The 27,757-nt window shown below is 38.4% G+C and overlaps 3 protein-coding genes across 4 annotated transcripts in view; 1 reads left to right on the top strand and 2 right to left on the bottom strand.

The window, feature by feature from the left end:
* The first annotated feature begins 6,683 nt into the window (after positions 1-6,683).
* Positions 6,684-11,534, top strand: cdc23 (CDC23 (cell division cycle 23, yeast, homolog)). Its single transcript, XM_015052819.1, has 16 exons — positions 6,684-6,823; positions 7,110-7,182; positions 8,012-8,149; positions 8,249-8,291; positions 8,384-8,489; positions 8,654-8,786; positions 8,890-9,067; positions 9,162-9,259; positions 9,395-9,476; positions 9,796-9,949; positions 10,066-10,185; positions 10,274-10,349; positions 10,450-10,511; positions 10,759-10,837; positions 11,017-11,136; positions 11,212-11,534. Exons 1-16 carry the CDS (start codon positions 6,711-6,713, stop codon positions 11,362-11,364), a joined length of 1,728 nt encoding a protein of 575 aa, XP_014908305.1. The 5' UTR covers positions 6,684-6,710; the 3' UTR covers positions 11,365-11,534.
* Positions 11,535-11,786: 252 nt separating this feature from the next.
* On the bottom strand, positions 11,787-21,951 carry kif20a (kinesin family member 20A). The gene is made up of 19 exons (XM_015052816.1): positions 21,771-21,951; positions 20,759-20,932; positions 20,447-20,551; positions 20,225-20,344; positions 19,868-20,006; positions 19,605-19,780; positions 18,757-18,856; positions 18,345-18,557; positions 18,133-18,244; positions 17,947-18,021; positions 17,721-17,864; positions 17,464-17,632; positions 16,866-17,018; positions 16,087-16,226; positions 14,663-14,765; positions 14,192-14,387; positions 14,008-14,099; positions 13,780-13,917; positions 11,787-12,650 (listed from the first exon to the last, which is right to left on the bottom strand). Exons 2-19 carry the CDS (start codon positions 20,924-20,926, stop codon positions 12,285-12,287), a joined length of 2,709 nt encoding a protein of 902 aa, XP_014908302.1. The 5' UTR covers positions 20,927-20,932; positions 21,771-21,951; the 3' UTR covers positions 11,787-12,284.
* A 679-nt stretch (positions 21,952-22,630) lies between these two features.
* The window catches only part of LOC106959943 (cationic amino acid transporter 2), a 19,916-nt gene continuing 14,789 nt past the window's right edge, over positions 22,631-27,757 (bottom strand). Inside the window, exons 2-12 of one of the 2 annotated variants that reach the window (XM_015052817.1) lie at positions 26,551-26,920; positions 25,775-25,930; positions 25,520-25,676; positions 25,298-25,431; positions 24,961-25,183; positions 24,609-24,745; positions 24,273-24,375; positions 23,424-23,557; positions 23,163-23,329; positions 22,913-23,021; positions 22,651-22,810 (exon numbers count right to left, since the gene is read on the bottom strand). In XM_015052817.1, the coding sequence (XP_014908303.1) occupies positions 22,737-22,810; positions 22,913-23,021; positions 23,163-23,329; positions 23,424-23,557; positions 24,273-24,375; positions 24,609-24,745; positions 24,961-25,183; positions 25,298-25,431; positions 25,520-25,676; positions 25,775-25,930; positions 26,551-26,920 (1,764 nt within the window). In that variant the 3' untranslated portion in view covers positions 22,651-22,736. Of the gene's footprint in view, positions 22,811-22,912; positions 23,022-23,162; positions 23,330-23,423; positions 23,558-24,272; positions 24,376-24,608; positions 24,746-24,960; positions 25,184-25,297; positions 25,432-25,519; positions 25,677-25,774; positions 25,931-26,550; positions 26,921-27,757 lie in introns of both variants that reach the window. The other variant, XM_015052818.1, reaches the window with a different exon arrangement.

Genomic DNA, 27,757 nt, shown 5'->3' with positions numbered 1-27,757 from the left:
GGGCAGTGAAAGCAAGCCAATGTGGACGAGAGAAACACTCCCAGAGCGGGAGCTGCATGATTCTACTGGGAGCATCAGCTGGTCCCAGCAGAGTCGGCATCGCTGTTCGACATGAGACACTGCTCGAGTGTTTAGTCCGCTGAGACTCGTCACCTGCTGCTTGTCAGTAGGGAGCTCATGAGGCAGATTGGTGTGGGTTAATGTTTCCAAACATGGCAGCACTGCTAGGCGTGGGAACAGACATGAGGTGAGCCACTTCATAGGAGAAGGCTGGACCATCAGGTCCGAGTAAACATGGTGGCAAACAATGGATGTAAACTCCTCACAATGGAACAATACGGCTCAGTTTGAGCTTCCAGTGAGGGAAACAAACAAACTGTAAAAATGCAGCGTGGAGGTATGGAAGCAGCAGTGCATAACAACAAGAGCAAATGACCTCACCTTTAGAATGAATGGGTGTTGTAGTTCATCTGTCAACATGAGAAATAGAGTGGAGTGTAGGGGTGACACAGGTGTTTCCAGTTTGAATAACTTCAGCTCATTCTTAAAAGCTGAGAAGCTGCTTATTCAAATGTACCCAATGTGTAGTTTGTCAGCTTTTGTTCTTTGAAAGCTAAAAAAAACAACAAGAATTTCTGTCTGAGTTTCATTGCATGAGGAAAAGAGAGCCAAAATCATCTCTGAACTTACACAACTAGAATCATAAACTTTAAACTGAATGTTGGTTATCTGAGCAAATGCAAACAGTGAATGGAAGATGAATAATGTTTGGCTGCAGATCCCAAGAGTTGGACACCAGCATGTTAGTGAATAATAAAGAGGAAAAGAAGCAATCCTTGCTGCAGGGGCTAGATAAAAAAAAAAAAAAAATCTCTTCTAAGAGAAGCGGTAAGAGTTGTTAACTGATTTCACATTCATGCTGCTACATTTAGAGTTACAGATTAGGTAACACTTTACAATGTTTTTACAAACAGTACACCACCATGCCAAAAGATATAATAAATAAATAAAATAACACAGTTTGTTTTATTACACTGACAGATGGCAGTTAGAATCCTTTGAAACAGATTACCTGCAGAAGGAAGTCCAAATATCTTGTTTGCAGTTTGCCATAAGAGATGTAAGTGATGCCACAAAAGTCTGAAAAGTTTCAATATGGTCACATAACCAAACCCCAATGAAACCGTCACCCTAAATCTCAATAGTGACACAAACCTTTTTTTTAGGAATGGAACAGGAAAACTGGTTAGAACTGTTAGAAAGATCCTTGGAGCTACATATATGTTGGTCCTGAAGGAAAACCTGTTTTAGGCGGGGACAGAGGTTTACCTTTCAGTAAGACAACTGCAAATAGGTGGACAGAATGTTCTAGTTAGACTTTGTGTAAAAAATTGATTTCCACACACACTCTCAATCCAGACTTACAAAGTTGAAGCAGTTGAAGAAATTGGATACAAATTAATTCTCTAGATTGGTAAAGCTGGTAGAGATACACCCCAATAGTCTTTCAGCCGTAATTACAGCTAGGACTGCTGTCAGAGGGCTGAAAACACAGGATGTGAAATATTTCTTGAAAAAACTGAAAATACTTCGCACTTTTTTTCATCAGGAAAAACTTCCTGCATAACAGAACAAAACGTAAAAAACTACAATACAGTCACTGGTATAAAGTACACTTCCAATTTTATGCCCTCTAGGCAACGTCACATATTTTATATATATATATATCTTTTCTGCTAATTATAAGCAAGCAGTACACTATAGTTGGAGGGAACAGAGAACACGTCGTTCTGTTATGAATTATTTCTTCAAGGTTTTGTGAAGGAAGCAGAATTTATATCAGAATTCATGGGTAAAACCATGAATCATTCAATATTAAATAATGTATTTATGTAGCCCTGGATGCAGCAACCCATCATCCTCTTCCATACTCTTTGCTGACATTTCTGACCTGAGTTACATCTGCTGATAATTACATACGACTGTATTTTTTTCCTTGTCCATATTATTCTGTGCAACATAACTCCTCCAGCAGACTACCGGCACTTTGATGTGAAATCATTACAACTTGAATTTATAAGACCTGTGCTCAGTGAAATCTGACAGGTGGTTCCTTTTTGTGTGTCAGTTAAATTATGACGGAGCGTCTGGTTTTGATCAGGGGTGATTCAGAGTGACTCTGTATAATTTGCTTTGACCAGCTGGCTGCATCAGTCGAGCCAGCCAAAATCTGCAAAGACCAAGAGCTAGAACGGTGTTGCATTACAGGATGTAAAAAGAGTGGTGTAAAAGCATACTGCTGACAGAGATTTTCCAAATGAATTAAGATGCCACAGAGTGGTGAAAAAAGTATTTGGCCAGCTTGCAGACTTTTTTTTTGCTGGGGTTTTATTTTATCTATTTTTTGTGACACCTAAAAGTTTCAAATAAAGCACATTTCTATATTGGGCAAGGGCAAGATGAGTAAATACAAACCACAGTTTACAAATGATAATTTCATACATTAAGAAAAATACTGTACTATCCTAACCAACCTGGTCCAATATGAAAAAAAGAATTTCCCCCTAAATCTAACAGTTTGTAGCACCAACAGCTGCCAGCAAGAATTTGTTGTAACTCTCTATGTGTCTTTTGCATCACTGTGAGTTGAAATGTAATCCAGCATTTTCTCATAGGGGGCAGATTTCCATCAAATACAGCAACTCAACCAGATCCTAAAAGACTGAAGCAGATTTTCACTCTGGAACGATGCCTGACCAGACCATCTTTGTCCTGTCTTTTTCTTATTGTTGGCTCACAAACGCTGACCTTTAGTAAACAAGGTCTGAACTGTGTTAGGAGTTTTTGGGCTCATTTGTGGATTCCTGGACAACTTGTTGGCACACTCTTGTATTTTCCATAGACTGGCTTCTCTTCCGTACTCTTCTGTTTCTTTCATTTGTGGAAAACAGCTATTTCTGAGTCACAGCTTTTGACTCAGACATAGATGTGCAACCTTTTCTTGTGTGAAAGATACCATTAATATCCATCTTGTTCTTGAATTTCTTTAGGTCAGGGAATAATCTGTTACTCCCTGAGATATTTTATGCTACTTCCTGTTCTTAGACAGGTTCTGGTTAAGGTTTTTTTTTATTCTACAGGCTGCCAATAATCATTGTTTGGTGTGGCAGGTAAAGGTAAACCCAGCTTTCCTAAAAATACGGTTGATCGGTTTTACTTTTTCACATAGAGTCATGTTAGTTAGATCATTTATTTCCCTTAATAAATTAAATCATCGTTTGAAATCTTCTTTTGAATTCACTCATTTCATGTTTGGCTCATGATAACCTTCATTTAATAATATAAATCAATTAAATTTTACAGAAAAAGCATAAACAGAAGAAATCCAGAAGACTGCAAATACTTTTTCTCAGGACTGTGCTTGTCCCCAATGTCCCGTGGAGCGCTATGGTTGGGGATAGAAGTTGATAGCAGGCTCCATGTAACCTTAGACTTATTGTGTCGTTTCCCGCTCCCCACAGCACCTGTCCCAAAAGGCAAATTAATCCCACAAGCAACACATATCCCCCCCTCTCCACTTCTGTGCTCAGACATGACACATCTGTCTCAACAATTATCCATGGCCTGACATGCTTCTGGAGCAAATCACACAGTCCTTTGACTTGGAGGCTGTGGTTTTTGTAGCATTTAGTGATGGACAGTATAGAGTTTATGATGCTTCTCCTTTTCCTCTCACCCGCGCTTCCTTCCCTATCGCCTCTTACAACCTCAATCAAAACACTTTCGTCACGGCCGGGAACAGGAAAAAAAGGAGAACAAATGTCAGATTACTCTGCAGTTGACAACCTATCTGTGCACTCTGAGGTGGAAAGAGGACTTAAAACCTTGAAATTGCCTCGGTGTCATTACCTGAATAGCATGTTTTTCTATCTCTGAGATGTATACTTCTCTGTTGCGTGATTGCACAGAAGCCCATTGAAGAGCAATGCGACGCTGAGTCCCCTTGCAGGCAATGTGATGCGTTGCCCAGTGCTCAGGTGGTGGCTGCCCTAATGGCACATGGCTTTCGGCTGTTCTCAAGCCGAATAAACAACATCATCAGTGGCCAATCACAGGCTCCTGCACAAGGCCCTAAAGATCAAAACCACAGGGACAAGACATGCCTGTAAAGGCTCTTTTCATGCTTATTTACACAAACAGAACAGATGTACTGCAAAAAATATTGTTTGTTTTTTTGGATATATTTCTCAGGTTGACACAGACATTTACTCTGATAATATTTTTCCACCATCTAACGTTTAATGTACAACTGCAGTGGAAAACATCAAGGAGAGACTAGAAAGAAAAGGATTTTTTTTTATTTATTTTTTTTTGCTAAAGGTAAGAGTGTATATTATGAATGTGAACACATAAAGATCCTCTCACATCCAGCTTTGAAGCTTTGATCTCACTCTTTGAAAAGAAATGGCCTTCTTTGTCTTTTATCTTTATACAGATGGAGAATTAACGTATGGCTCCTCTCATGGCAGACACTGCCGACTATGGAAAGACAAAATCAGCACATCATTTGTGTAAAAGAAGTAGTGGATAAAAGTAGTGTATAAAGCATGAATAAATAATGATGAAAAAAAGACTGGGAACATTTATTTTAGATTAAAGAGACTGTTCAGGGGACAAAACGAGAAATGAACTGAAATTAAAAATCAGATTTTTCCAGTTTTTCTGTAAAATTACACTATTGAAAAAAAGACAATTTGATTATTAGCTTTTTACACATCTTTAACAGGTGTGTCACCAGTTCATCCTTAACAACAACTAGTTCAATTGAGTTAGATTAAAATGAATATTTTTATGTTCATCGTTCAACACGTGCTGAACTAAGTTCACAGATACAACATAAACTAATTCTCTTTCATTTCTCATATTTTTTCTGAAATACAGTAAAGTTTAAAAATATACAGACCGAGACATCAACATTTGTGTATTAATTCTATAGGATTAAATTATAATACATTCAGGGGGCCTTTATGTAGTTGTAGTCATAAGACAATTGAAAAGCCAGATTGTTCCTTTTTAATAAAGGACATTTAACACATTATATTATTGACAAAATCTTCAAGACAACATCTTATTATTTTGGCTAGTACATGCACTATGTCCCCATGGGCCTAACTTGAAGATTCAGTGGTTTTATAATTTTTACTGTTCAATATTTCTTCATCAACAATTCAGAAGCGGAAGTGAGAGCTCCGCGCACCGCTAAATAATAAAGTATAAATTAATGAAGCTTCGAGGCAGGTAAATTTTCCTCGAGGAATTTTAATAATCGAGGTACTCGAATCACTCGAGGAATCGTTTCAGCCCTAGACTACATGTTCCTTTATTCACCTTTTGCAACTTGCTCAGTGGGTCGTATGCTTGGTATTGTAACACACAGCAGTACCTAATTACTGCTCTTTGAAGAAAATAAGCAGCACCTCTGACAGATGATGTCCACCAGTGTGTCGGAAACGCTTGCAGGGGGTTGGGAGTAATGGTAGACAATGACACTGCATCGCATCAAAATTAAAGGAAATTATATTTTGCTCTCTTCTGAGTGAATATTCAATTACAGTATCATCAAACATGTCAAGTTTCTTTTTCATCTACAGGACATGTATCAGACCTCCCAAACAGAGCTCCAGTGTCATGCAGAATTTCTTGTTACAGGCATATTCTCTCTCCCTTTACTGTTTTCATATTTCAAACTGTGTCATCCGCTCATCCTCTTAAGGAGTCCTCCGGGACTAAAGGCAATTTAGCTCTTATTATGAAACCCAGCACTGATATTCAATTCATTTCAAACGAGCTACAAATCGTTTTTTTGTCAGGAAAAGTAGCCAACGGAGTGAAGCGGATAGTCAGCATGAACTTGATGATCAGACATCATAGAGTGCCAATATTTCTGGAACATAGCACAAAGTCTAACATTATTCACCTCATATAGAGAGTTGGATCATGACATTAGATTAAACGAAAACATGTTTTTAAAGTGTAAAAAAGTGGATTTATTGACCAAGCTATATAGTGCCATCTCTTGGCAGAAGTGGGTACTCACTTTTTCATAGAAGTTTGTTTTAATTTTATAGCTTCATCCTGACATTAATACATTTAAAAAAATAAACACAATTGTTTTCTTCTCATATTATATATTTATACGCAGTGCCATTCAGAAGTATCCATTTTAATATTTATACCAGTTTCACAATTTGTCACATTACAACTACAAACTTTGGTGTATTTTGAGGATTTTATATGATAGACCAAGACAAAATAGTGTGCATTTATGAATGGAACATGGTTTTCAGTCATTGCCTTCAAATAAAAATCTAGATAGTGATGTGCTTTTGTATTCAACCCCAAATAAATCCAGAGAATACGCTCAATCAGAAGAAAGCCATAATGGCGTACTGCCCGTGACTAGAATATACTTACAGTAAAGATGGTGGTGCTGGGATAATGCTGTAGAGAAGCTGGTCAGAGATGACTTAAGGTTGGAAATAATATGCCATATTTGTAAGAGTTTTGAAAAATACGTATTCTTTTGAGGGAGGGAGTTTATTTTACGTCATATAAAATGTCCACGACTTTTATTCTGAAAGGGAATGGGAAGAGGAAGTTGCGTCTCGTAGCTTCTTTCTTCAACCAATCACCTGTTCGCTTGGTGAAATATGAAAATGGCGGCTCTGTGCAGTGAGTTCGGAGATCTGGCACAAATTAAGAAACAGCTAATATCTGTCATATCATTGTGTAAAGAAAGAGGACTTTTGCATAGCGCGAAGTGGTAAGACTTGCGAGATAAAAAAATGCGCTGTTTAATGTGTATCTTTTTGCAATTTGACACAGAAAAATAACCTAAATAAACGTCATGTCTCTGGTGTTAGCTAAATTAGCGCTGTTGATGAACATGTTTTAAGCTAAAACATAGCAGGTTTAATGACACTATTTGACTAAATATGTTTGATGTTTGTCAGTCAGTGACGGTATTGAATTTTCGTTTCGCTTCGTTATTACTGTTGATAAGTAAACAAGCCGGGTAAATGTTAACACCGGCGATGTTTGCATTTCAGGGCTTCTGAGTTGGCGTTTGCTTTGGATCCTCTTCCCAAGGATAATTTACCCCCAGAACCAGCATTCACTGAGGTTAGTTCACTTTTCTGAAAGTCTGAGATTCAGTGGGGGTTTTATGCACGAATAACAAAGAAAAACCAAAATCAGTAATGATGCAGTTTATCAGAAATGTCATTATTGGCTCACTTATGTTCATTATTCAGTCGTTTTATAATTTTTATTGTTCAGTATTTAAAATTACAATGAAGGTACATTTTATTAATAAATTTGTCTAGCTTTGGGGCTATGTGCTTCTATTTTGTACATGTATGCAAACCATTTCCTATCTCTACGCATAATCATCATTTATTGATGATTCCATTGTTTCAGCTTTACTCGTTTTCTCTGAAGTTCCCTGCTAAGATTTATATAAAGTGTGGGTATTAAAGTGGAAGTGAATATGCATCCAACTGACTAATGAAGCTGAATTTTAATGCATGGAACCAGAAATATTGTAGTCTACTAAATACTTGATCCAGGCAGTCTTTGGCAGAAGTGAATTTTCTTTTATTTATTTTTTTAGATATTTAGATTCTCTGGAGGCAATTTTGATCATATTTTTAATTTAAAAGCATTTTTTAAATTCAAGATTATCAAATTTTTAATTTAGACTTTCTGGGATTTGTTTGTACCAAAAAAGTAATTAAACAGGGTGATATTTTTTTGTATAATAGTTACTGATTCAATGTCCTTTAATAAGGCAGTGTGCATGATTCTTTTTAAAAGCATACTGCCCCCTGCTGACCAATTTTTCAGATCACATTTATTACTTAAAACACCTTAAGGGTTATACATTTTTATTAAGTCATGTAATCATGAGGAGTGAATGTTGTTTTCTTGCCATTGTCTACCTCCCATACAGGAAGACGCTCAAGACCTGGATGCCCTCACTTTGGCCAAATCCTACTTTGACCTGAAAGAGTATGACCGTGCTGCTTACTTTCTAAAGGGCTGCTGCAGCCAGAAGGCTTATTTCCTCTACATGTATTCCCGCTATCTGGTAAGAGTCAATAAATACTTATCTGTCTCTGATTCATGTGATGATTTGATCGCTCTGTTTTGGAGACATTTTTATGAATAGATGCTTGTTTATTTTTAGTCGGGCGAGAAAAAGAAGGATGATGAGACTGTGGACAGTTTGGGTAAGATCCTTTTGATTTCCACCAATTAGAGAACAGAGGATTTCCTTCCCTTGTTTCCGGAAAGGGTTTTGTCTGATTCTGTGTGGTTTTAGGTCCTTTGGAGAAGGGTCAGGTGCGTAACGAAGCTTTGCGAGAACTGAGAGTTGAGCTCAGTAAGAAGCACACTGCAAGAGAGCTGGATGGCTTCACGCTGTATTTGTAAGTTCTTCTTCTCCGTAAATATGCTCATTAATGGGATATTTGATTAAGGAAAGAGTGGGCTACAAATAAACATGATGTCATGTGTGTGTGTGTGTGTGTGTGTGTGTGTGTGTGTGTGTGTGTGTGTGTGTGTGTGTGTGTGTGTGTGTGTGTGAAAACAGGTATGGGGTAGTTTTACGAAAGCTGGATCTGTTAAAGGAGGCAGTGGAAGTGTTTGTGGAGGCAATTCAAGCTCTTCCTCTTCACTGGGGTGCCTGGCTGGAGCTTAGTAACCTCATCACAAACATCGAAATGGTAACCATCCCTTTGAAGTTTCTCGTGTTTTGTCATGTTACAGCTGGAATCCTTGGAAGTTTTTTTTTATATCGATTTTATATTCTCTGCTCTCTTTGTACAGCTAAAGTCCCTGTCTCTGCCTGACTGCTGGATTAAGGACTTCTTCATGGCCCACATGTATACTGAGCTGCAGATGATCAAAGAGGCTTTGCAGAAGTACCAAAACCTCATTGAGGCCGGCTTCTCCAAGAGCACCTACATCATCTCGCAGATTGCTGTTGCCTACCACAACATCAGAGGTTCTCAAACGTCTTTCAAGGCCAGTTTTAAATGTCAGGAAAATGCTGCGTGAGCAGGAGGAATCTAACGGCAATGTGTCTCTGTTTATTAAAGATATCGACCAAGCTTTGGCGCTGTTTAATGAACTGAGGGAGCACGATCCGTATCGTATCGACAACATGGACACCTTCTCTAATTTGCTATATGTCAAAGTAAGTTTACAGCTTGTAAATGTGTCGTCTCAGATTTGAGATGTAAGCACACGATCAATAGGGATGAAGTGGATTTCATGAAAATCCAGAGGTCCCTTTATTTCTTTATTGAGTCAGTGCTTTGTGTCTTTACAGAGTATGAAGCCTGAATTAAGTTATCTAGCACACAACCTGGTGGAGATTGATAAATACCGAGTGGAGACATGCTGCGTTATTGGTAAGCAATAAGTTAATCCCAGTGAGAATAGAAAAATCACGAAGGAACGTCAAGGCATTATTAAACTTTCAGGATAATCTTTAGACTTATTTACAGTCCTGAGTTTGTTCCTCGAGGAAAAGAGGAGCCCTGCAAAACATCATTTCCCCATTTTGTCTCCTTGCAACTACAAGTCAATATATCTTCACATTTGCCCCAATCCAACATGGAGTTATGCAATTGTAAAGCGGAATGAAGTATAATTTTTTTTTTGTTTCTGATAAAATTGAAAAAATGTAGCATGCTTTTGTTTCTGATGAGAACTTTGTTTCATTTAAAGGGAACTACTACAGTTTACGCTCTCAGCATGAGAAAGCAGCTCTGTACTTCCAGCGCGCCCTGAAACTGAACCCTCGTTGCCTTGGAGCCTGGACTCTCATGGGCCATGAATACATGGAAATGAAGAACACCTCAGCCGCCATCCAGGCCTACAGGTAGGATAACATGTTTCACTGATTAGCTCAGTGTTGAACCGGTTGATTCACTTTAAAACCTGAAGATCTCATGTTTTAAAGAAATGTTACCCTTGCTTGTTTTTTTCCCCCCCCAGGCATGCAATTGAAGTGAACAAGCGGGATTATCGTGCCTGGTATGGATTAGGTCAGACATATGAAATCCTTAAGATGCCTTTTTACTGTTTGTATTACTACCGAAAGGCTCACCAGCTCAGGTTTGGATTCATTTTATGTTTTTAATGTTTATATTCAGTCTAAACACTTTGAACTGTGCATCGCTGATTTGATCATTTTTGCCTCCAGACCCAATGACTCTCGAATGTTGGTTGCATTGGGGGAAAGCTATGAAAAACTCTCACAGCAAGTTGAAGCCAAGAAGGTAAACATCTTGCAGCTATCGGCACCTTGGGTTTATTTTGTAAATATTCAACTGTTTTTAAAAAAGATTTTTGTTTGAGATATATATTCTTCTTTTGCAGTGCTACTGGAGGGCTTATTCTGTTGGCGATGTAGAAAAAATGGCTCTTCTTAAACTGGCAAAGTAAGCTGATCTCAATTTGATTGTTAAAAAGTGGTATTTAGCAATTTAGTGTAGTAGTAGTAGTTCCTGCCTAGTTTGGAAATTTAAATAGTTTTCATATTGGTGCCTCCATTGATATCTCCCCTTAAATAAATTCCTTTTTTATTTATGTTGGGTAGAAAATGGTGCAATAACCTCAGCTTTAGATCATTTGTAGCTAATTTTTCAGCTTCTTTCTCCACTAAAGTGTAATCTCGTCCCGCCACAGGCTCCACGAACAGCTGAATGAGTCCGACGATGCTGCTCAGTGTTACATGCTTTACATTCAAGACATTTTCTCTTGCGGGGTAAGCATTTGGTGGAACGTGTGTTGTAACTTTGAATAGGAAACTTCTTTGCTCTCAAAAGGATTTCACTTAGCTGTAGCAGCAGGTTAATTTGTATGTTTTGAATTTGACAACAGGTGGAATAGTATTTCTAAAGTAGGTGAGATGAACTGAATGAGTCTTTTTAATGGTTCTTTCAGGAACAACTGGAGCATGCAGAGGTGAGCACAGCTCTGCGCTACCTGGGTCAGTACTATTTCAAGAACAAACACTACGACGAGGCTTCGCTCTGTGCGCAGCGCTGCTGTGACTACAACGATGTAAGTCTTAAACATGGAGTCCATGATTATTCTGTCAAAGTCAGCAGTTGGTTACATTGACTGATCGCTGTGTAGGCACGAGAAGAGGGGAAGGCTCTGCTGAGGCAGATCTCGCAGGTCAGAGATCAGGTGGAAACGCCGTCAGCTGATCTGTTCACTCCGCTCTCAAACAACAACACACCGGTCAGGAGGGTGTCTCCTCTGAACCTCATCTCCTTCACACCATGATACTCCTTCAACTCAGTATGAAATTTGCTCAAAATAAAGTTTTAATTGTAAATATTTGTCTATGTACTTATAGAAATGTTACTTTGTTTTTCTAAAGTTGGAATTGGAATTTTTTTTTTTTAAAAAACCTTCCAGTTAATTTCTAATAAAGTACATTGTCATATGCATAAGACTGACAATGATTATGTAGCAAAATATGTTGAGCACAAAAACATTTTATTTACACATAACTTTAGTAATGCATATTTAAAAATAGAGAAATGAGCATTCTCCCTTTTTGTCTTTTGCATTTACATACAGTGAAAACTTCAAGCCGCTTTAAACAAGATCAGCTTGATTCTTGTGCCTTTTAAAAGGCAATATTTCCATTCAAAACCTTAGATTTGAAAAAAAAAAAAAACCCCAGCATATTTCAAATGTTACAGAATATACCGTTTTATTTTTAAAACAAGAATCCCTAAAAGCTAAAGTCACGACCTGAAACCGAACATAAAAAGTAAAACAGAACATTTGACATGCAGCCCAGACAAGACAAGAAAACTTACAATTATTTTAGAACAGAAACTGGAAAACATAGAAGCAGCAGGTGAACATTTAGTTTAGTTTGCTGTGCATGAGCTTTGTCCATTATAATCACACACAGTTTAGACATTTATTGTGGTGTTAGGGAAATATTTGTCGCCAAGGCACATGAAGCCAATTTGCAGACATGCACAACTCTGACCTTATAGTCCGTCAACCCCAGAGAAAAATCTTAAAGCACTGATCATTTTACTGGCATTAACTGATGATCATATTTTGGATGACTGCAAAAAAGTAAATATATATTAAAAAAAGTATAAAAATATAAAGGTAACCAGCTGATGCATTTAGCATTGAATCAGAAAGCTTAATCGAACCTTTTAAAAAAAAAAAATAGCTCAGTATTTTCCTCTGAGGCTTCGTGGGGTGAGGAGGGGGTTTGGGGGTGGAGACGGCTGACGGGAGCGCAAGATTCGCGAAGATGGAGTCAAGCTGGATTCTGCGGCCGCGTGGGCGTTGTATTTACGCGAAGGTGTGCGAGTTGGAAACACAGACTGGAAAAAGGACCGTTTCTGGGGCGGCCGGTTTTCGCATTCGCTCGGCGTGGTCGCCATGCAGCCCCTCTTTTTGCAGGAGCCTGGAGTAGTGGGCGCGGCGAAAGTTGTAGTGGGCGGGTTTGCGCGGCCCGCCAGGGTCTCCGCCTTCCGCCGCAAGTCCGCTTTGACCAGAGTGAGGTCATTCTGAAGCTCCATCAGGATCTGGTTCTGAGAAGAAGTCAGTGGAGAGGGTTAGACAGGAACACAGAGGGAGAAGGGAGAGGTGGGAAGAGCTAAAATGCAACGTGCTCCAGCCCAGTTATCACCTGGTGAAGGTGTTAGAAACCCAAATTCAGTTTTAAAGCTGGCTGTGCAACAGGAATGTTAGGAAGCAAAGGGAGAGAAGAAAAGCATTTCAAAATGAGAAATGGAAAAAAACAAAACTCAGCATTTATTACTTATTCTACAGGTGGACATCAATAAATCACAACATCAAAAATTCATTTTAGAAATTAAATTTGAAGATTAAACTATTCACATTTAAAGTGATTGGATAATTCTGGCTTCCCTTTGAGTACTACATCTGGCCATTGAAAAAATATTTTTTCAAACGTATGCCGCTTGTTAAGGACTCAGATTATGGGAAATACAACTAGACTTACAGTTGACAGTCCTCAGCCTTCACAAGGAGGGAAAAACTGTAAATGCTACAAACCAAAATATCTAGGAATTGCTGCAAGTCAGCATTTAATGGAAAGTTGAGTGGATTTAAGCTTTTGGTATAAAATGGAGAGAAAAAAAGTACCAATACGGATATTGGTACTGCCAAAAAGTACCAATACCCTTTTTATCACGGCATTGCTATGGTGCAGTTGACTGGCCAGGAAACTGAACCATAGAGGATCTATGGAGTATAACTAAGAGGAAAAGAAGAGAAAACATCAGGTCGCATCACGCAGATGAGCTGAAGGTTTCTTTTAACGCAATCTGGGCATTGTTGACACCTGATCACTTCTTTCCCATGTCTCCTTACTGGAGTAGTTCATGCAAATGGAGCTTTGATCAACATACTGCACATGGTAATACTTTAATAGGCCGACACATCTGTGATAAAAATGTGTTTAAGATTCTACTTTCAGGAAACTATTTTTGTCTTTTCATTAGCTGCAAGCCATAATTCACGAAGACAGAAATAAATTCTTAAAATGAATAACTTTGTGTGCAATACATGTAAATAGTAAATAATGTACAAATTTCACTTTTTGAATGGAATTATAGAAATAAATGCTATCTTTAATTAACACTCTTAATTATTTAGTTATACCTTTAAAAACTTAGCAGGATCGACTTGTTTTACCTGTTTGGCTACAGTATCGTCTGCAGCTGCGAGTGTGTGCCGCAGCCTCTCCCCTCCTGTGTTGCGGCAACAAGCTCTTTCACCAGACTGCAGATCCACTCCCAGCTTCTGCAGGTCCAATCGGAGCTGGCGCAGGTTCTGTTGAGGAAGAAGAAAAAGAATATTTTTAGTCTTTGCTAGAGGGAAGAGTTTTACTAGCAGCTTTGAGGTGATGGAGCTGGAACTGACCCGCTGACCCTCCTGCAGCTTGCGATCCGCTGCGGTGGTGAGGGCGCCGGCCGAACCCGGCACATCCAGCTTCATCCTCAGCTTCACCAAGTCTGCACAGGCAAACAGAGCAACGCACTCAATGGCTGCTAATGACAACCTCCCGTGAACACCTGACTGAAGTGTTGCTGCAGTCGGTCTGTACCCTGGGTCTTGGTGAGAAGCTCGGCGCGACACTGATCCAGTTCGGCACGCAGCTGGTTCAGCTCGGTCTGAGACGAGAGGCGGTGAGAGCGCCGAGGCCCCTCTGGCTCTACGGGTGGTGCTGTCATGGAGACGCCGTCTTCCTTCTGCTTTTTGTCAAGGGCAGCAGCCAAAGCTTCAATCTCCTGATCACGCTCCTGTGAAACAAAGCAAGCATACACGCTTAACCTTCAGAAGTTACCTGGTTACAACATTGTTGGTAATAGCAATGATGTTTTCCTGAGACCTACATTTTTACCCCAACACCCTGCACTGTGAGCTTTAATATTTAGGAAAGTAAAAAAGATCCAATCATATTCAATAAATTAGAATACGTGTTCCAAAAAGGCTTGTTTGTTTTTGGTGAAACGATGTGAAAATGCTCAAGGACAACATTTTACAGTCTCTGAACGCACAGCAAGACAAATCTTACCTTCAGCTCCTGGCTGTAGAATTTCTTCAGATGTTTCTGCAGGTTACATATTTTGTCCTCGTACCTCTCTTCGATCAGAGCCCTCTCAGCCTCCAGCGTCTCACTGTTTGACAGGAAGACGCAACAACTCATCGTCCACGCCCATCACACTCCAGTTCAGCATTTCTCTCTTTATCTTAATGTTACTGTGTCATGTAAGCCAAGTCGATTCTTGTGACAAAACACTTAACGGCTAAAAGTAACAATCAGCAAACCTCAGCTCACTGCATCTGACAAACTAGTAAGTTTAGCTACAACATTCCACATTTAACTTGTGAGATCTGGAGTCATTTATCCTACATTAAATAGTTGTCAGGTGCCTTCATTTTGTTACATTTTTACAATTTTAACAACAAAAAAAAGTCATACCCAAGCCTGAGAGCCAATGGCCAGTTTAAAACCCTAATCTAAGAGGATCTAGAGGCCCAAAAGTTGTGTAGATTATTTTGAATATTCAAATTTTACTTGGGTTCTATCGATAACTCAAAAACCCAAAACCCATCAATGATTCAAACAAAAAATGTAAGTTCAGATACGGAAAATTGAAAATAAAGCATGTCACTTGCACAAAAAACTGCTGGAAAAAGCCTGTTTTCATAATTTTCATCTGTATACTAAAAGACAGAGGAGTCTTTTATATTCCATGTAGTAAAAATTATTGTAAAAATCCAACATTACAAGACTGTGTTGGTACTTGAATATAATTGCTTATTTTTCAAGGGTCTGTAGCGCACATGTGTCAAACTCAGGCCTAGTGGCCAAATTTGGCCAACAGTGTAATTATATTTGGCCCAAAAGATCAATGCCTATTAGAGCTGGCCTACTGACAGACAAAGCACACACACACACACACACACACACACACACACACTGCACAATATAATAAATTCCATGATAATCTGCTGTTGCATCGTCATGTCAGTCAGAACCCACCATCCCCCTCTCCTGTTGACATTCATTAGCGACCTCATGCTACCAGTCACATCTAGCCAAACAAAAAGGTGAAAAACAGGAAGCCTGTTCATAATGTTATAAAGGGGAGTTCTGTCGGACTTGTGTGCAGAACCTACCCCATTTTGAGCATGATATGTTAACTGAAACAAAAAATCTGTATTTTCTCTTCTTTTTTATGCACTTCTTGTTACTGTGCACCGTTTTATTTTTATATTTGTATCATGTTCGAATAAAATTTCATTTCATTTCATTTCATTTCAACCAACACAGGTATAAAACAAACAATACAACATTAAAAAAATGTTTTTTAAAATCAGTTTGCCGTGGAAGTTTGACCAAATCTTTAATTTTAGTCCACGGTGTAGACTGACACTCCTGCTGTAAAGTATCACAACTCAAACTAAACTGTGTAGCAGATGAAGCCTACATACGTGAATCCCTCTTGCATTCCTGTGATGACTTCCATCATTTCAGAGACGACCTGCTCTCTCACATTAGCCTCCAGGACGTCTTTCTCTTCGCGCTGGCGCCGCACTTCTCTCTTCAGGACGTCGATGGCCTGCAGCAGTGACTGTAAAACACACACAGTTGGATGGTAGATTAGTGAAAATGGTCCAGATTTTAAATGTGTGTAGATATTTTAGAGATTTTACTTTCAAATTGCACTAAAATTAGAACAACTGGTTTATGGATTTCCAAAGCTGCTGCAATCACACACTCTTAAATCTATCACCAACTTAAAAACAAAGCAGGTAATTAAAATAATAATAAAAATTTATTAAAAATACAATTAATCATTAAAAAAAAAAACTTCTCATCGCCAAGCTTAAAAGTACTTGTCACCATTTGGAAAACAATTGTGACAAAATGAAAATTAAAATCTGAAATTCTATAAACATCTATAGATCTTTAAAAGATCTATAGATGTTTTATAGACTTTCCTTGAAGTGGGGGTTCCTGAGCAGCTTAACCAGTTATTCATTTACCAGTCTCCACACAATCAATTAATAATCAGGATAATGAATAATCATTTAATGAAGTTTATTACATTGTGCTCTATTCTTTAGCTGTTAATGAATAGAGCAACCAGTTCTCTATTTAAAGCTTTTTTGGCAATATATTAACCCTAATTCACTTGCAGATGGGTTAGCTTTGCTAAACATGGAATCGTTATCCCATCCAAAAGAATAAACGCGATAAAAAACAGTACCTCCGTATTCAACAAGGTGATATCTCCATCCTCTACATCACTTTCATCCTCTTCCTCCTCTATCACAGTGCTTTCACTGCCATGTGCTGCAGGGTCTCGGAGCAGAGAGAGGATGTAGGCCACTCTGGTCTTAGTGGACGGGCCGTGGACAAGCTGGAATTACACAGATTTTAGCCAATTCATTTCAGATAAACAGAACATCTTTGAAAAAAAATATATATTTTTTTTCCAGCCTGGTGCAGCTTGAATAAAGCGCAGAGAGATCAACACTTTATAGAAATGTAGCTTTTAAAGAGCTTCTTGAATCTCTGCCTTCCCTCCGAGTTCATTTTCAAACTCACAAACTGCAAAGCAACGCAACTTTGAGTCTTCACTCGGTAGCTTCCACAACAAAGTGTTATCAGTGAGATCAGGTAGAGTTTAGCGTGGAGCATTCACTGATCAGAAAAAGATCCAATTTGGTAGTTTCCAGCTTGCATCACCAGAAAGTGCCAATGAAGCCAAAAATCTACTCATCTTCCTTTCACATTCTTCTTGAAAGTAGAGCCAAACATGTGTCTCAGAAATTATATAGTAAGAGATTTTTTTTTTTAATCACCTGTGTAGCTATAGCAGAGAACTTGAGTGCCTGAAGGGTCTCGTCATAGATGGAGGCGCATGGATTGATGTTGACCACCATGCAGGAGGTTCCTCTGCCGCAGAAGAAGCCCTGCAGGACGCGGGTCAGTTTGCTGTCCCTGAAAGGAACCACCTGAGGGGGCCTGGACCTGGCAACGCATTTTTAGATTCACACTGAAGTCAAAAACACGCTTTCACTCTGCCGCTCGTATTTTGCCTCCGTCACGAGCGTCGTACTTGTTGTTTTGGTTGTGCCTCAAAGCGGCGATGCAGCGTCCCAGCGTCAGGAGGGAGGTGTTGATGTTGTTGGCCTCCTTCATCCTCTCACCGTTACGCTGCTCTTTGCAGCGCTCCGACCCGGCCAGATCGCACACAGTCAGCCTGCGAATGAGGCAACGCTTAGTTTTACTACCTCAAAAACTAAAAAAAACTAAATAAATAAATAAAATCAATTAAAACGTACTCGCTGATGTGCATCGCCTGGCCTGAACTGGCTTCTGGGTGAACATGAAGGACGCGGATGGAGAAGATGCTGTGGCTAATGATACACAGGGGGGAAAAAAAAACCATCAAATGCAATTCGAATAAATTCATTTTGGAAACATGTCAAGAGAAAGCTTCAAGAAAGAAAAGTGTAACAGGCTCCAACCTTCTGCTGGAGTTTTGGTTTAGGTGAGTGCTGGCGAAGCTTTGGTTACGCCGCCCCGCCTTCAGGATCCTCCAGGCCTCCTCAGCGCTGCGAATCTGAATCCAAGTGAGATCTGATACGACAAAAAGGAAAACAGACAGTTATTACTTTATAAAACAAACAAACAAAAAAAAAATACTTCAAAGATATTACTGTGAATAAACAAGAATGACCTTTGACGTAAGGGTTGCCCTGCTTGTCATCACTGAGCCGCAGAGTAACTCTCTTTCGGGGCTGCTGGGAGGGCGACGCGTCCAGCAGGTCGTACAGGAACTCATTGTAGATCTCATAGAAGGAGACCCAGATGGAAAACTGCACCCCCTCCTCCAGGTCACAGCCTGCACTGAGTGACAGACTGTCCGGGTCCAGGCACACGCTGTCCGTGTCTGTAAACGGAGGGGGAGGAATTGATCAGTTATCCTTTTTCAGTCCATCAAAAACAGCCGATTCTGCAGGTACGTTAAGATAATAGTTTACAGTTTTATTATTTCTTCCTTCTACTTTTTTGCATCACAACTGATGGAAAAAAAATCTCCAGGAATCTCATGAAAGAAAACAGCTATAAGGTATCGTTTTATGTCCAACCTTCAAGCTGAGTGGCAGTGTGTGTGGTGGAAGAAAGCCCTCCAATGCCACTGTCCCAGGCCGTGGTGGTACCAGCTCGACGAGAAGTTTGGTTTTCATCCTGCAACACATCAGTATGGTTTACAAGTTAAAATCTGCAAAACCGTTTTCATACTATATAATTTAAACAGCTGCAGATCAGAGACTGGAAGTGATTTCAAACCACTAAAAGAATAACAGAGTTGTGAGTCTAAACTATGACACAGAATCAGTGCAAACTATTTATGTTGGTCTGTAAAAAAAAAAAAAAAAAAAAAAGACAGATAATTCCCTTTGAATGGAGTGGAATAGTGAAACTTTAGCCTTTAATTTGAATACAATCGATCAGTGGGAGACACAATATCACCAATGCAAAATAAAACTACTAGCATCTTGTTATTTATAATTCATATTTTTACATTTTTATAGTTCCAAGGAAGTGCTAAATAGTGACCTATGACATTGTTTCTATTCAAAATGGAAAAGACCTACCATGTCATTCAGGTAAGGCAAATGTGTTTATTTTTATAAGTCAAGGTAGGCCCTCAAGAAGAAAGTAGCTACTCTCCTTAATCTGCTTATATCTACAGTAATTAAAAATATTTTTAAACAATTGGAACTGCGACAAAAGAGGCAGGACAAAAACCCATGTTTTTCTTATTTAAAAAAAAATTAAAAAAGGAGATCAAAATAAATTGACACACAAAACACCACAGTTTCTACAACCATGCAGTAAAAGACACATTTCTTTAAGCTTCACTTTTTCCAGGAGTGCAAATCTTTCATTTTTGACAGAAACTTTATTACTGCGCTGGGAGGGCGGCTTTTACCTCTTTGAGGAGGGAGTTTCTTCGGATTTCTTCCGTCTTCATCTCACTGTTGTCCAGCTGCCTGACATCCTGATACATGATGGGCTTCAGGTCCATCGCACCATAGAGACGACCCTGCAGCTTCCTGAACAGAGACACCAACGCCCGTGGCAACAGGCCTGCCTCTCGACCATTGCCTAAAGGGGAAAGTTTCACATATGCAGTTTACATTTAAGCCTTTTAACCAAAAGCCCAACACGACACAACTACAAGAGGTAACGTACCTTGAATGGTGTAAGTCTTTCCAGAGTTGGTGACGCCGTAGGTGTAGAGAAGCCTGTTTTCTCCTTTGAGAACATCGTTCACCATTTTCTTCAATGTGCCTTCATAGATCTGTTGCTGAGTCGTATCTGGACCAAATATCTAGGAAAGAAAATAGATGGAAAAACATTTAGATCTGCTACTTTCTAAATAACAGATATGTTATCATGAGGTCTTTCTTCTATATAATTTTTTTGTGTGTGTTTTACTTAGGTCAAAAAGAACACTGTTTAATCTCAGCTTCTTATTTTTCTGAGTTAACCTGATTTTACTCTTAAAGTTATACTTGAGAAGAGCAAGCAAATCTACAACTCTCCTACCTTTGAGAAACTGAACTTGTGAATGCTCTGGGTGATGCCTCTTTCTGCCGTCCTCATGTTCTGAGACTCATATGGAGCTTTGAGCAGCAATGTCTCCTCATCCTGGATTGCCACACAGCCCTAGAAGAGAAGAGAGAAAAGAAAAGAGGTGACTATAGGTTATTCACAAGCAACAGAGATGCATTTCAAATGCTAATAGTTACAAACAAAAGACTTTCCAACCTGCTCCTGTCCTTTTTCTGAGTCAGTCAGCGGGCGAATGCGCAGAAAAACTTTCACCCTTTCAGAGGTTCCCTCATCAGAGCTGCCAGGTTTCGCAGCAACTTTCTACATGAAAAAATAAGACTGAGTAATTTGCTGCTTTGGATTTTCCATTAAGACATATTAGATCAAGTTAAAATAGACAAAGGTAAAAAAAATAATAGGTTTGCTTTAACATTTGTTGATATATTGGTACAGCTTAACAACATATCAGTAACAGTGACAAAAAAAAGGGAAGGAAAAAAATAACAGCATGTTTTTGTTGAGTCTCACCAGCTGTTTAATAGTCGGCCTGGTTTCGAGCCCGGGGGAAATGACAGAGATCTCAGGCAGACGTGGTCTGGTCATTCCTCCATGCTCTGCTGCCGTGGACTCAAACACAGCCAAATCCTCTTCTTCATCAGAGTGACATCCATACGGGGAAGACAAAGACAGCGCCATGCTTTCCTGCAACAGCAAATCATCATGAGTTTCTTTGGAGTGAAAGTGGGATGTCCAAATACAAGGCCTTCTGAAATATTACTTTGTGCAATTATAGTCCTTCACACTTTAACCATTTCTGTTTCAGAAAATGTATTGTCCTGAGAGAAATCTGATTCTGTAATCAGGCTAGTAAAAATACTTTATTATATGGTTGCTCATGATGCAAAGTAACAGAAGATATAGACTAAAAGCTAATCTTTTCTTGAAAAGTGTTCTGAAATATTCTAAATATAAACTGGTAAACTTATGATAACATAAAACAGCTTATATCTCTAGTGTTCACTTACTGAAAACATTTCTCGAAATTAAATAACTGTGGGTTGGGGTTTGTAGCGGCATCTAGCGGCAAGGGGACACACTGCAGGTAATTACTTCAGACCAAAACTCATTGAATGTTTTTATAATGTTGTGTAACTACTGCCATTATTATATAACAAACAATTTAAATAGCGGGCTACTGTTGTTTTTTTTATTATTTAACTTTAAAAACATTACACTGAGAATACTTGTTATCATGCTAGGTTGTTGCACATTATTGTAAGCCTTGAGGCGTGTGAGCTAACCTCACATCGGGTTTCTAACGCATGAATCGTGAAGAACCGTGCGTTTAAAATCATTTGATCGAACTTAATACAAATACATCACTCATTTTCCCTCAAAACGTGCGGTGAGTCGCCCCTCTACACCGATCAGTTAAACGATTTATATATTGTGATTAATTAGCAAGTTTCTAAAATACATTCAATCAGAATTGTATACTGAACTAACTATCCGAGGTTTTAACGTGTATTGAATGACTTACCTTTAAAGCGACGGTCAGTTTGCTTTGTCGAAATAAAAAAGGCCGACTAGATTCCAGAAAAAAACAATCCAATAAATGTCCTTTAAATACTGCATAAAATGCAAAATACTTTCTTTAAGTCTGGTGTATCAATCTGCATCAAACCACGTTCTCTGTTTTCGCCCTTCAGCACTCCAGCTGACTGGTTCTACCCGACAACGTTTGGTTTTTTGAACAATGCGCTTCCCCTTCTCTGATTGGCTGAGACCGATGACTTTACTTTCTTCTCATTGGTTAGTACTGTCAAGAGCTGTGCGTCAAATAAACTCTGCCTACTTGAAATGAGGCGACTTTTTTTTAGTTCCTTCCTCCACCATTTTATGTTATGTTTTGCTTATGAATGTGAAGGTGAGTTCATCATTCATCTCCATGGAGTTCATGTAAATAACAGAAAAACAAAGATTCTTAACTGTGTTGCGAATTAGCGAATGTCTGTAAATTTCACAAAAATGTAACAGTTCAAAGTCTATGAACATTTCTTCACAGCCCTTGGAAAGAAAGAAAGATTTTTTTATTATTAGGAAATGTTTACTTAATTAACATTTCTAAGGACACTTTTAATTTTGGATGCAGATACAATGACTATGAACAAAATCCAATTGTTTAAGTACAATAATTTTCAGCTACAAAATACAGCAGTCCTTTGCCTCACCATCAAGATACAAATTTATTTGCATCACGTTCTACTTCTTAGGACAAATCTTAAAAGTGACAGAATTTTGTCTGTGACCTTGTGGGAATATGATGTTTTTTAATTTTGGGCAAAACAAAAATATGGTTCAATATTATGTCGTGTTTGTGTAAAAGTTATTTTTCTAGAATCTAAATAGCACAGCTAATATAAAAGGCTTAACACCAGAGACAAATACTTTTAGAACATTAATGCATAAAAATTCCTTTAATATTTAGGTTCATCATTGTGGTGACTCATTCCTGTGAGTTCTCCATCCTTTGTTTCTGTACGCTGTGCTGAACCCCATAACAAAAGTAGATGGTTAAACCTGTTGAAAAAAGTTACATCATCTGTGATCAAACTGACATTGTGAGAGGATTTTCACATTTAATGTGTCTTTTTCTGAAGCTGTTACGTCATCTTGTCATACCTACTGTCATCCAGACTGCATAACGAATCCAGGTGTCTGATCCAAGCTGAACCATGAGATAGACATTGACAAAAGTGCTTAAAATGGGAACCCAAGGCACAAAAGGGACCTGTGGACAAAAAGAAAAGAAGGTTTTCATACAAAGTTTGTAATACTAGATAACAACTGGAATACTACAATAGCAAGACTTGATTTTTCAGTAACTGAAAATACAAGTCAGATATTGCATAAACATGCGACATTAGCATACCATGAAAGCAGCTTTGGCTGTATTCTGTGGCTGTCTCCAGATGAGTAATACAGTAATGACGAGTATCAGCACAAACACAGAAACACCAAGTAAACTCCACCATTGAAGTGTCCGTAGGGAGTCTACACCCATGGATATTAAGACGCTCAGGATTATGCAAATTAAAACTGGGAAGAAGCAGTAATGGAAAATTAAGCAATCCTTCACAATAAACAGCATCTGTGTAAAGAATGAAGTATACAGGGCATAAACGAGAATTACCAGTAGCAGTAGTTAAAATAGACACATTCTTTGATGTCCGTGGGGTTCCTTGGGAGGGAGGACCCAGTACACCTCCTAATGTGAATGGTTCTGACTTGCTGAAATGTGAATCTTCACTGTGTTCAGCTTGGTACCTGTACAAGTAAAGGGATGCAAGTAAGTTAGGGATGTCGCATTAATGTAGATTTTTCATGTAAGCTTTAAAGGTTATTGATAAAGAGTCCTTATTGATGGTACAAAATCATTAGCTTTAAAGTGTAGGAAAACAACCCAATATTTCATCAGTTTTTATAAATTGTTCTGCACCTGCTGATAATGCAGTGTTTGCTGTAGTGGTAACTTGGCATCATGTTTCCTCTTTCTTTTGATACAACGTCTTTATGATGCAACTCACAAAAATATTTCAGTAGAGTTTACTTGGTGTGGAGAAAAAAACATTTGTTCTCTTGCTTCATAAAGTGAGCACTTTACTTTGAAATTTTTAAGATTGAAAGGGCAAGTTCTTCAGCTAACCGCAATACCAACATTGATATCTGAGCACTGCTTTCACTTTCACAGAGACATTCGCTGTAAGGAGCCCTTGGTGAGACCAAAGTTTTGATGAATAGATATTTTGTAAACAGAACATTTTATAGTATCATTTTATACCAGTAACAAACTTTCAGGTTGAAAACAAATATCTAAGCCTAAATCTGCCTGGGGCATAAGTCATTTTAGAGTGAAGTGTTTTGGTTTACAATAAAATCTATGACATCTAAAGGAGCAGTAAATCACACACAATCTCAAAAAGCATTGCAACTTCAAATCTACAAAATAAACAAAAATAATAAAATGGACACTGATTTTTACCTTAGTACAAGAACACAAATGGCAACAAGTGTGTAGGCAAAGAGTGATCCAATTGACATCATGTCAACCAGCGCCCTCAAGTCAAACAATAACACCATGACAGCTGCAAAGATATGATTATGTTTACTAGATTTAACATCAGTTTAATCAAATCACACTTGAATTACAAACCATATATTTCAATATTTGAGCCACGCAGTCCAAAAATGCTTTGACTATTTTTGAATCAATTTTCATTTTAGTAAAAAAAATTTAAAAAAATGACAAAATCAGCTTAGAGAAAAATAATGAGAAAAAATAATTTTCAAAAATGCCTTAAAATATTGATGAATTTACCTGCAACAACCCCAGAAACCAGCGTTGCAATGACAGGACTTTGTCTGGAGCTCATTTTACAGAGCGGTGTGAAGAGAAGTCCATCTCTGGCCATGGCAAAGAGAATACGGGGCATCGGGAACATTGATCCCAGCAGGCTAGATGAAAAACACTCAGAATTTATCCCAGTAAACATTATTCACCTTTGCTTAAATATCCAGCAGTATTCTTGCAGTGGTCATATCCATAACAATTTTGTCTACACAAGACAACAAGAACAGTGAGATGTTCTGAAAATCTGGATGGAATTAATCATGCTCTTCTAAAATACAAAATATTAGTGAGTTTCTAACTTAAATCTTGTGATTTGTACCTTGTTGAAAGTGCGCAGAGGGATCCAATGGCCACTGCATACTTTGCCGGGTCCCAACCAACATATGTGAAAGCCACAGGCAGTGGGCTGCTAATGCTGAGCATATAGTAGGGCATCATCAAAGTCAAGGCAGCGGACACACCAAAGTAAGCCAGGAAGCAGATGAGGAGGGATGCCACTATGCCGATTGGGATTGCCTTCTGAGGATTCTGAACTTCCTCTCCTGAGGACACAACCAAAGTAAATATTCTTTCTTCAGAAAGTCTCACAGATATAAAAACATGTTGCTTTGAATAATTTAGGTTTGCAACTCTGGAACAAATAACCTTTTAGTTACCTGTTGTTGCAATGCAGTCAAATCCAACGAAAGCATAAAAGCAAGTGGCTGCTCCAGCTAATGTTCCCTCAAAGCCAAAGGGAAAAAATCCTCCAGTTCCACCTTGGAAGGTTTTATTATGGAATGCATAATTTCTTTAAATAAAGGACATGTCATCATTCAGGATGTTTGAACCACACAGAAGCAACTGAAATATAACTTTAAACCAAAAGATGCCCATACTTTAATGGTCTTTGGATTGTGTCTTCATTAATGTACCAGTTATTGATGTCCCCTTTGATGAAACCAGAAAGGATTACAAACAGCAACACCACAATGTTTATGGCTGTAAATAACTTATTTACTGTAGCCGACTCTTTTACTCCAAATGCAAGAATCCCTATCAAAAGAAAAAAGTAAGAAATAATCACTTTGAACACATACGCACTGGATGCTTTTTGTTGAATATGTCAATGTGTGGTAAATCATGAAATTTGCCTGATAAGAGCATTATGAGGCCAGCTGCAAAGAAATCTGGGTATGGAGCAAGTCCAGGTAAACCTATCATGGCCACTTTGCCCAGAGAGTTGGCCAAAACGTTTCCACAGAGATCATCAAAGGTCCCGCTCCATGCTTTTGAAACACTTGATGTTCCTTTAGCAAAGACCCAAGAAAAAAAAATGTTTAAAAAGTGCAATAAAATTTTACCTATGGAGCAAACTCCAAACAATATATAATGCCTTGGAAAAAACATTTGTACTCCTTTACTTTTCCCTTTTTACAAGCACAAATTTCCGTGTTTCTTTTTTTTTTTTTTTTGGATTTCCAACTCGGATAAGTCACAAACTGGGACGTAAACAGAAAACAATTCATGGAAAAGTGTAACATGCGTTTGCATTCTCACCCCCTTAATTTGATCCATTGCATCCAATTGCTTTAGAAAATCTTATAATTTAAGAAATGAGTGGGCCTGTGTGTAGGCTGTGCAAGGAGAAGCAATCATTGAACTCTGGATTCTGAATATAAATGCACATTCTATTTCCAGATGTTTTGTTATGAAAATGTTGTGCGCTACTTTGAGGTTATCTAGTTCAAGTTACAGATTTGGAATTCCAAGTGTGTGAAAATGTTAATAACTATGAATACTGTTCAAACCGCTGACAGAAATTATTTAATTTATCTTCATATATTGCACCTAAGACAGTTTTACAAGAAAAAAAAAAACTAACCAAAAATAGATGTTTTTATTATTATCTCACACTTGTGTTGCATACCAATGATATAAGAAAGGAGTAGGTTCCAGCCAGTAATAAAAGCCCATATCTCCCCCACGGTCACATAGCAGTAGAGATAGGCTGAACCTGTTTTAGGAACCCGAGATCCAAATTCAGCATAACACAATCCTGCAAAGACGGAGGCTAGCGCTGCAATCAGGAAGGAAATAATTATGCTGGGACCAGCTGAGGTCCTGGCCACTTCTCCTGAGAGCACATAAACACCAGCCCCCAGGGTGCTGCCGACCCCCAGAGCCACCAGGTCGAGGGTGGTCAGGCAGCGCCGAAAGTTGGACGCTTCTCCTTCAGGCTCCAAAGGTTTCCTACGGGAAATGATCTGGAGGAACTGTAACATCTTTGCCCCAGACATCTGTAAAATCAGATACGTTGAGTTAATGGTGAGGATTTTTCAAGGGTATCTAAAACATTTATCTGAATTATTGTGTATCTACAAAAAAACCCAAAAAAACCCAGATACTTCAGTTGTTGGGAAATATAAGAAATAGAAATGAAATAGGTGATTTTATTCGATGTAGGCCAATGTTTATAATCAATCCAGTAGGTGTTTTTGATATGGCTGACTTACACCATTGAAGGTACGTTACCTCTTTTGAAATGGCTGACTGTGCAGGGATACACCCCAACATGTTCACTTTAAAAGATGGTGCTCTCAGGTATTCAACACATTATATAAAAAAGCTTATGGCAGCACATCATAAAGTTGGTGTCTGCAATTTGGTGGTAAAGTAAAAGACAACTTTACTATTCTTTGAAAAATCTCGACTGTGATTTGTCGTGTCTGTATCAAAATTTATACCTTGAACAAATATTCCTTTGAATATTTAAAATATTTGTTCGATATTTGCAGTTGTGAGATGGTGCTAAAAAATTTGTTTGGTAATAGGCAACCATAGAATGATATTCAGATTAAAGCTGCAGTACATAAACTGGTCAAATCTTATGGTTACAGTGTTTACAAATCAAATTTTCTTTCATTTACAAAAAAAGTAAATAAAATACTGTCCCATTCATGCCAAGTTAAAATTGTGCATAATTTCCAGGTCTGGCATCTCTTTGGATGGTGGCAGAAGAAGAATGGGGTTCACATAGTTCACCTTTCATACAACTGTTAATGGTGACAACTGATGCATGTTTAATGACTCATTCAGTTGAACCGAACCAACATCATTTTGTTGTGAAGACCCAC

Source organism: Poecilia latipinna, unplaced genomic scaffold (genome assembly GCF_001443285.1).
Source record: "Poecilia latipinna isolate Pla-1442-1.1 unplaced genomic scaffold, P_latipinna-1.0 Scaffold1135, whole genome shotgun sequence".
In the NCBI taxonomy this organism is placed as follows: domain Eukaryota; kingdom Metazoa; phylum Chordata; class Actinopteri; order Cyprinodontiformes; family Poeciliidae; genus Poecilia; species Poecilia latipinna.
This window is presented reverse-complemented; position numbering and strand designations above follow the sequence as displayed.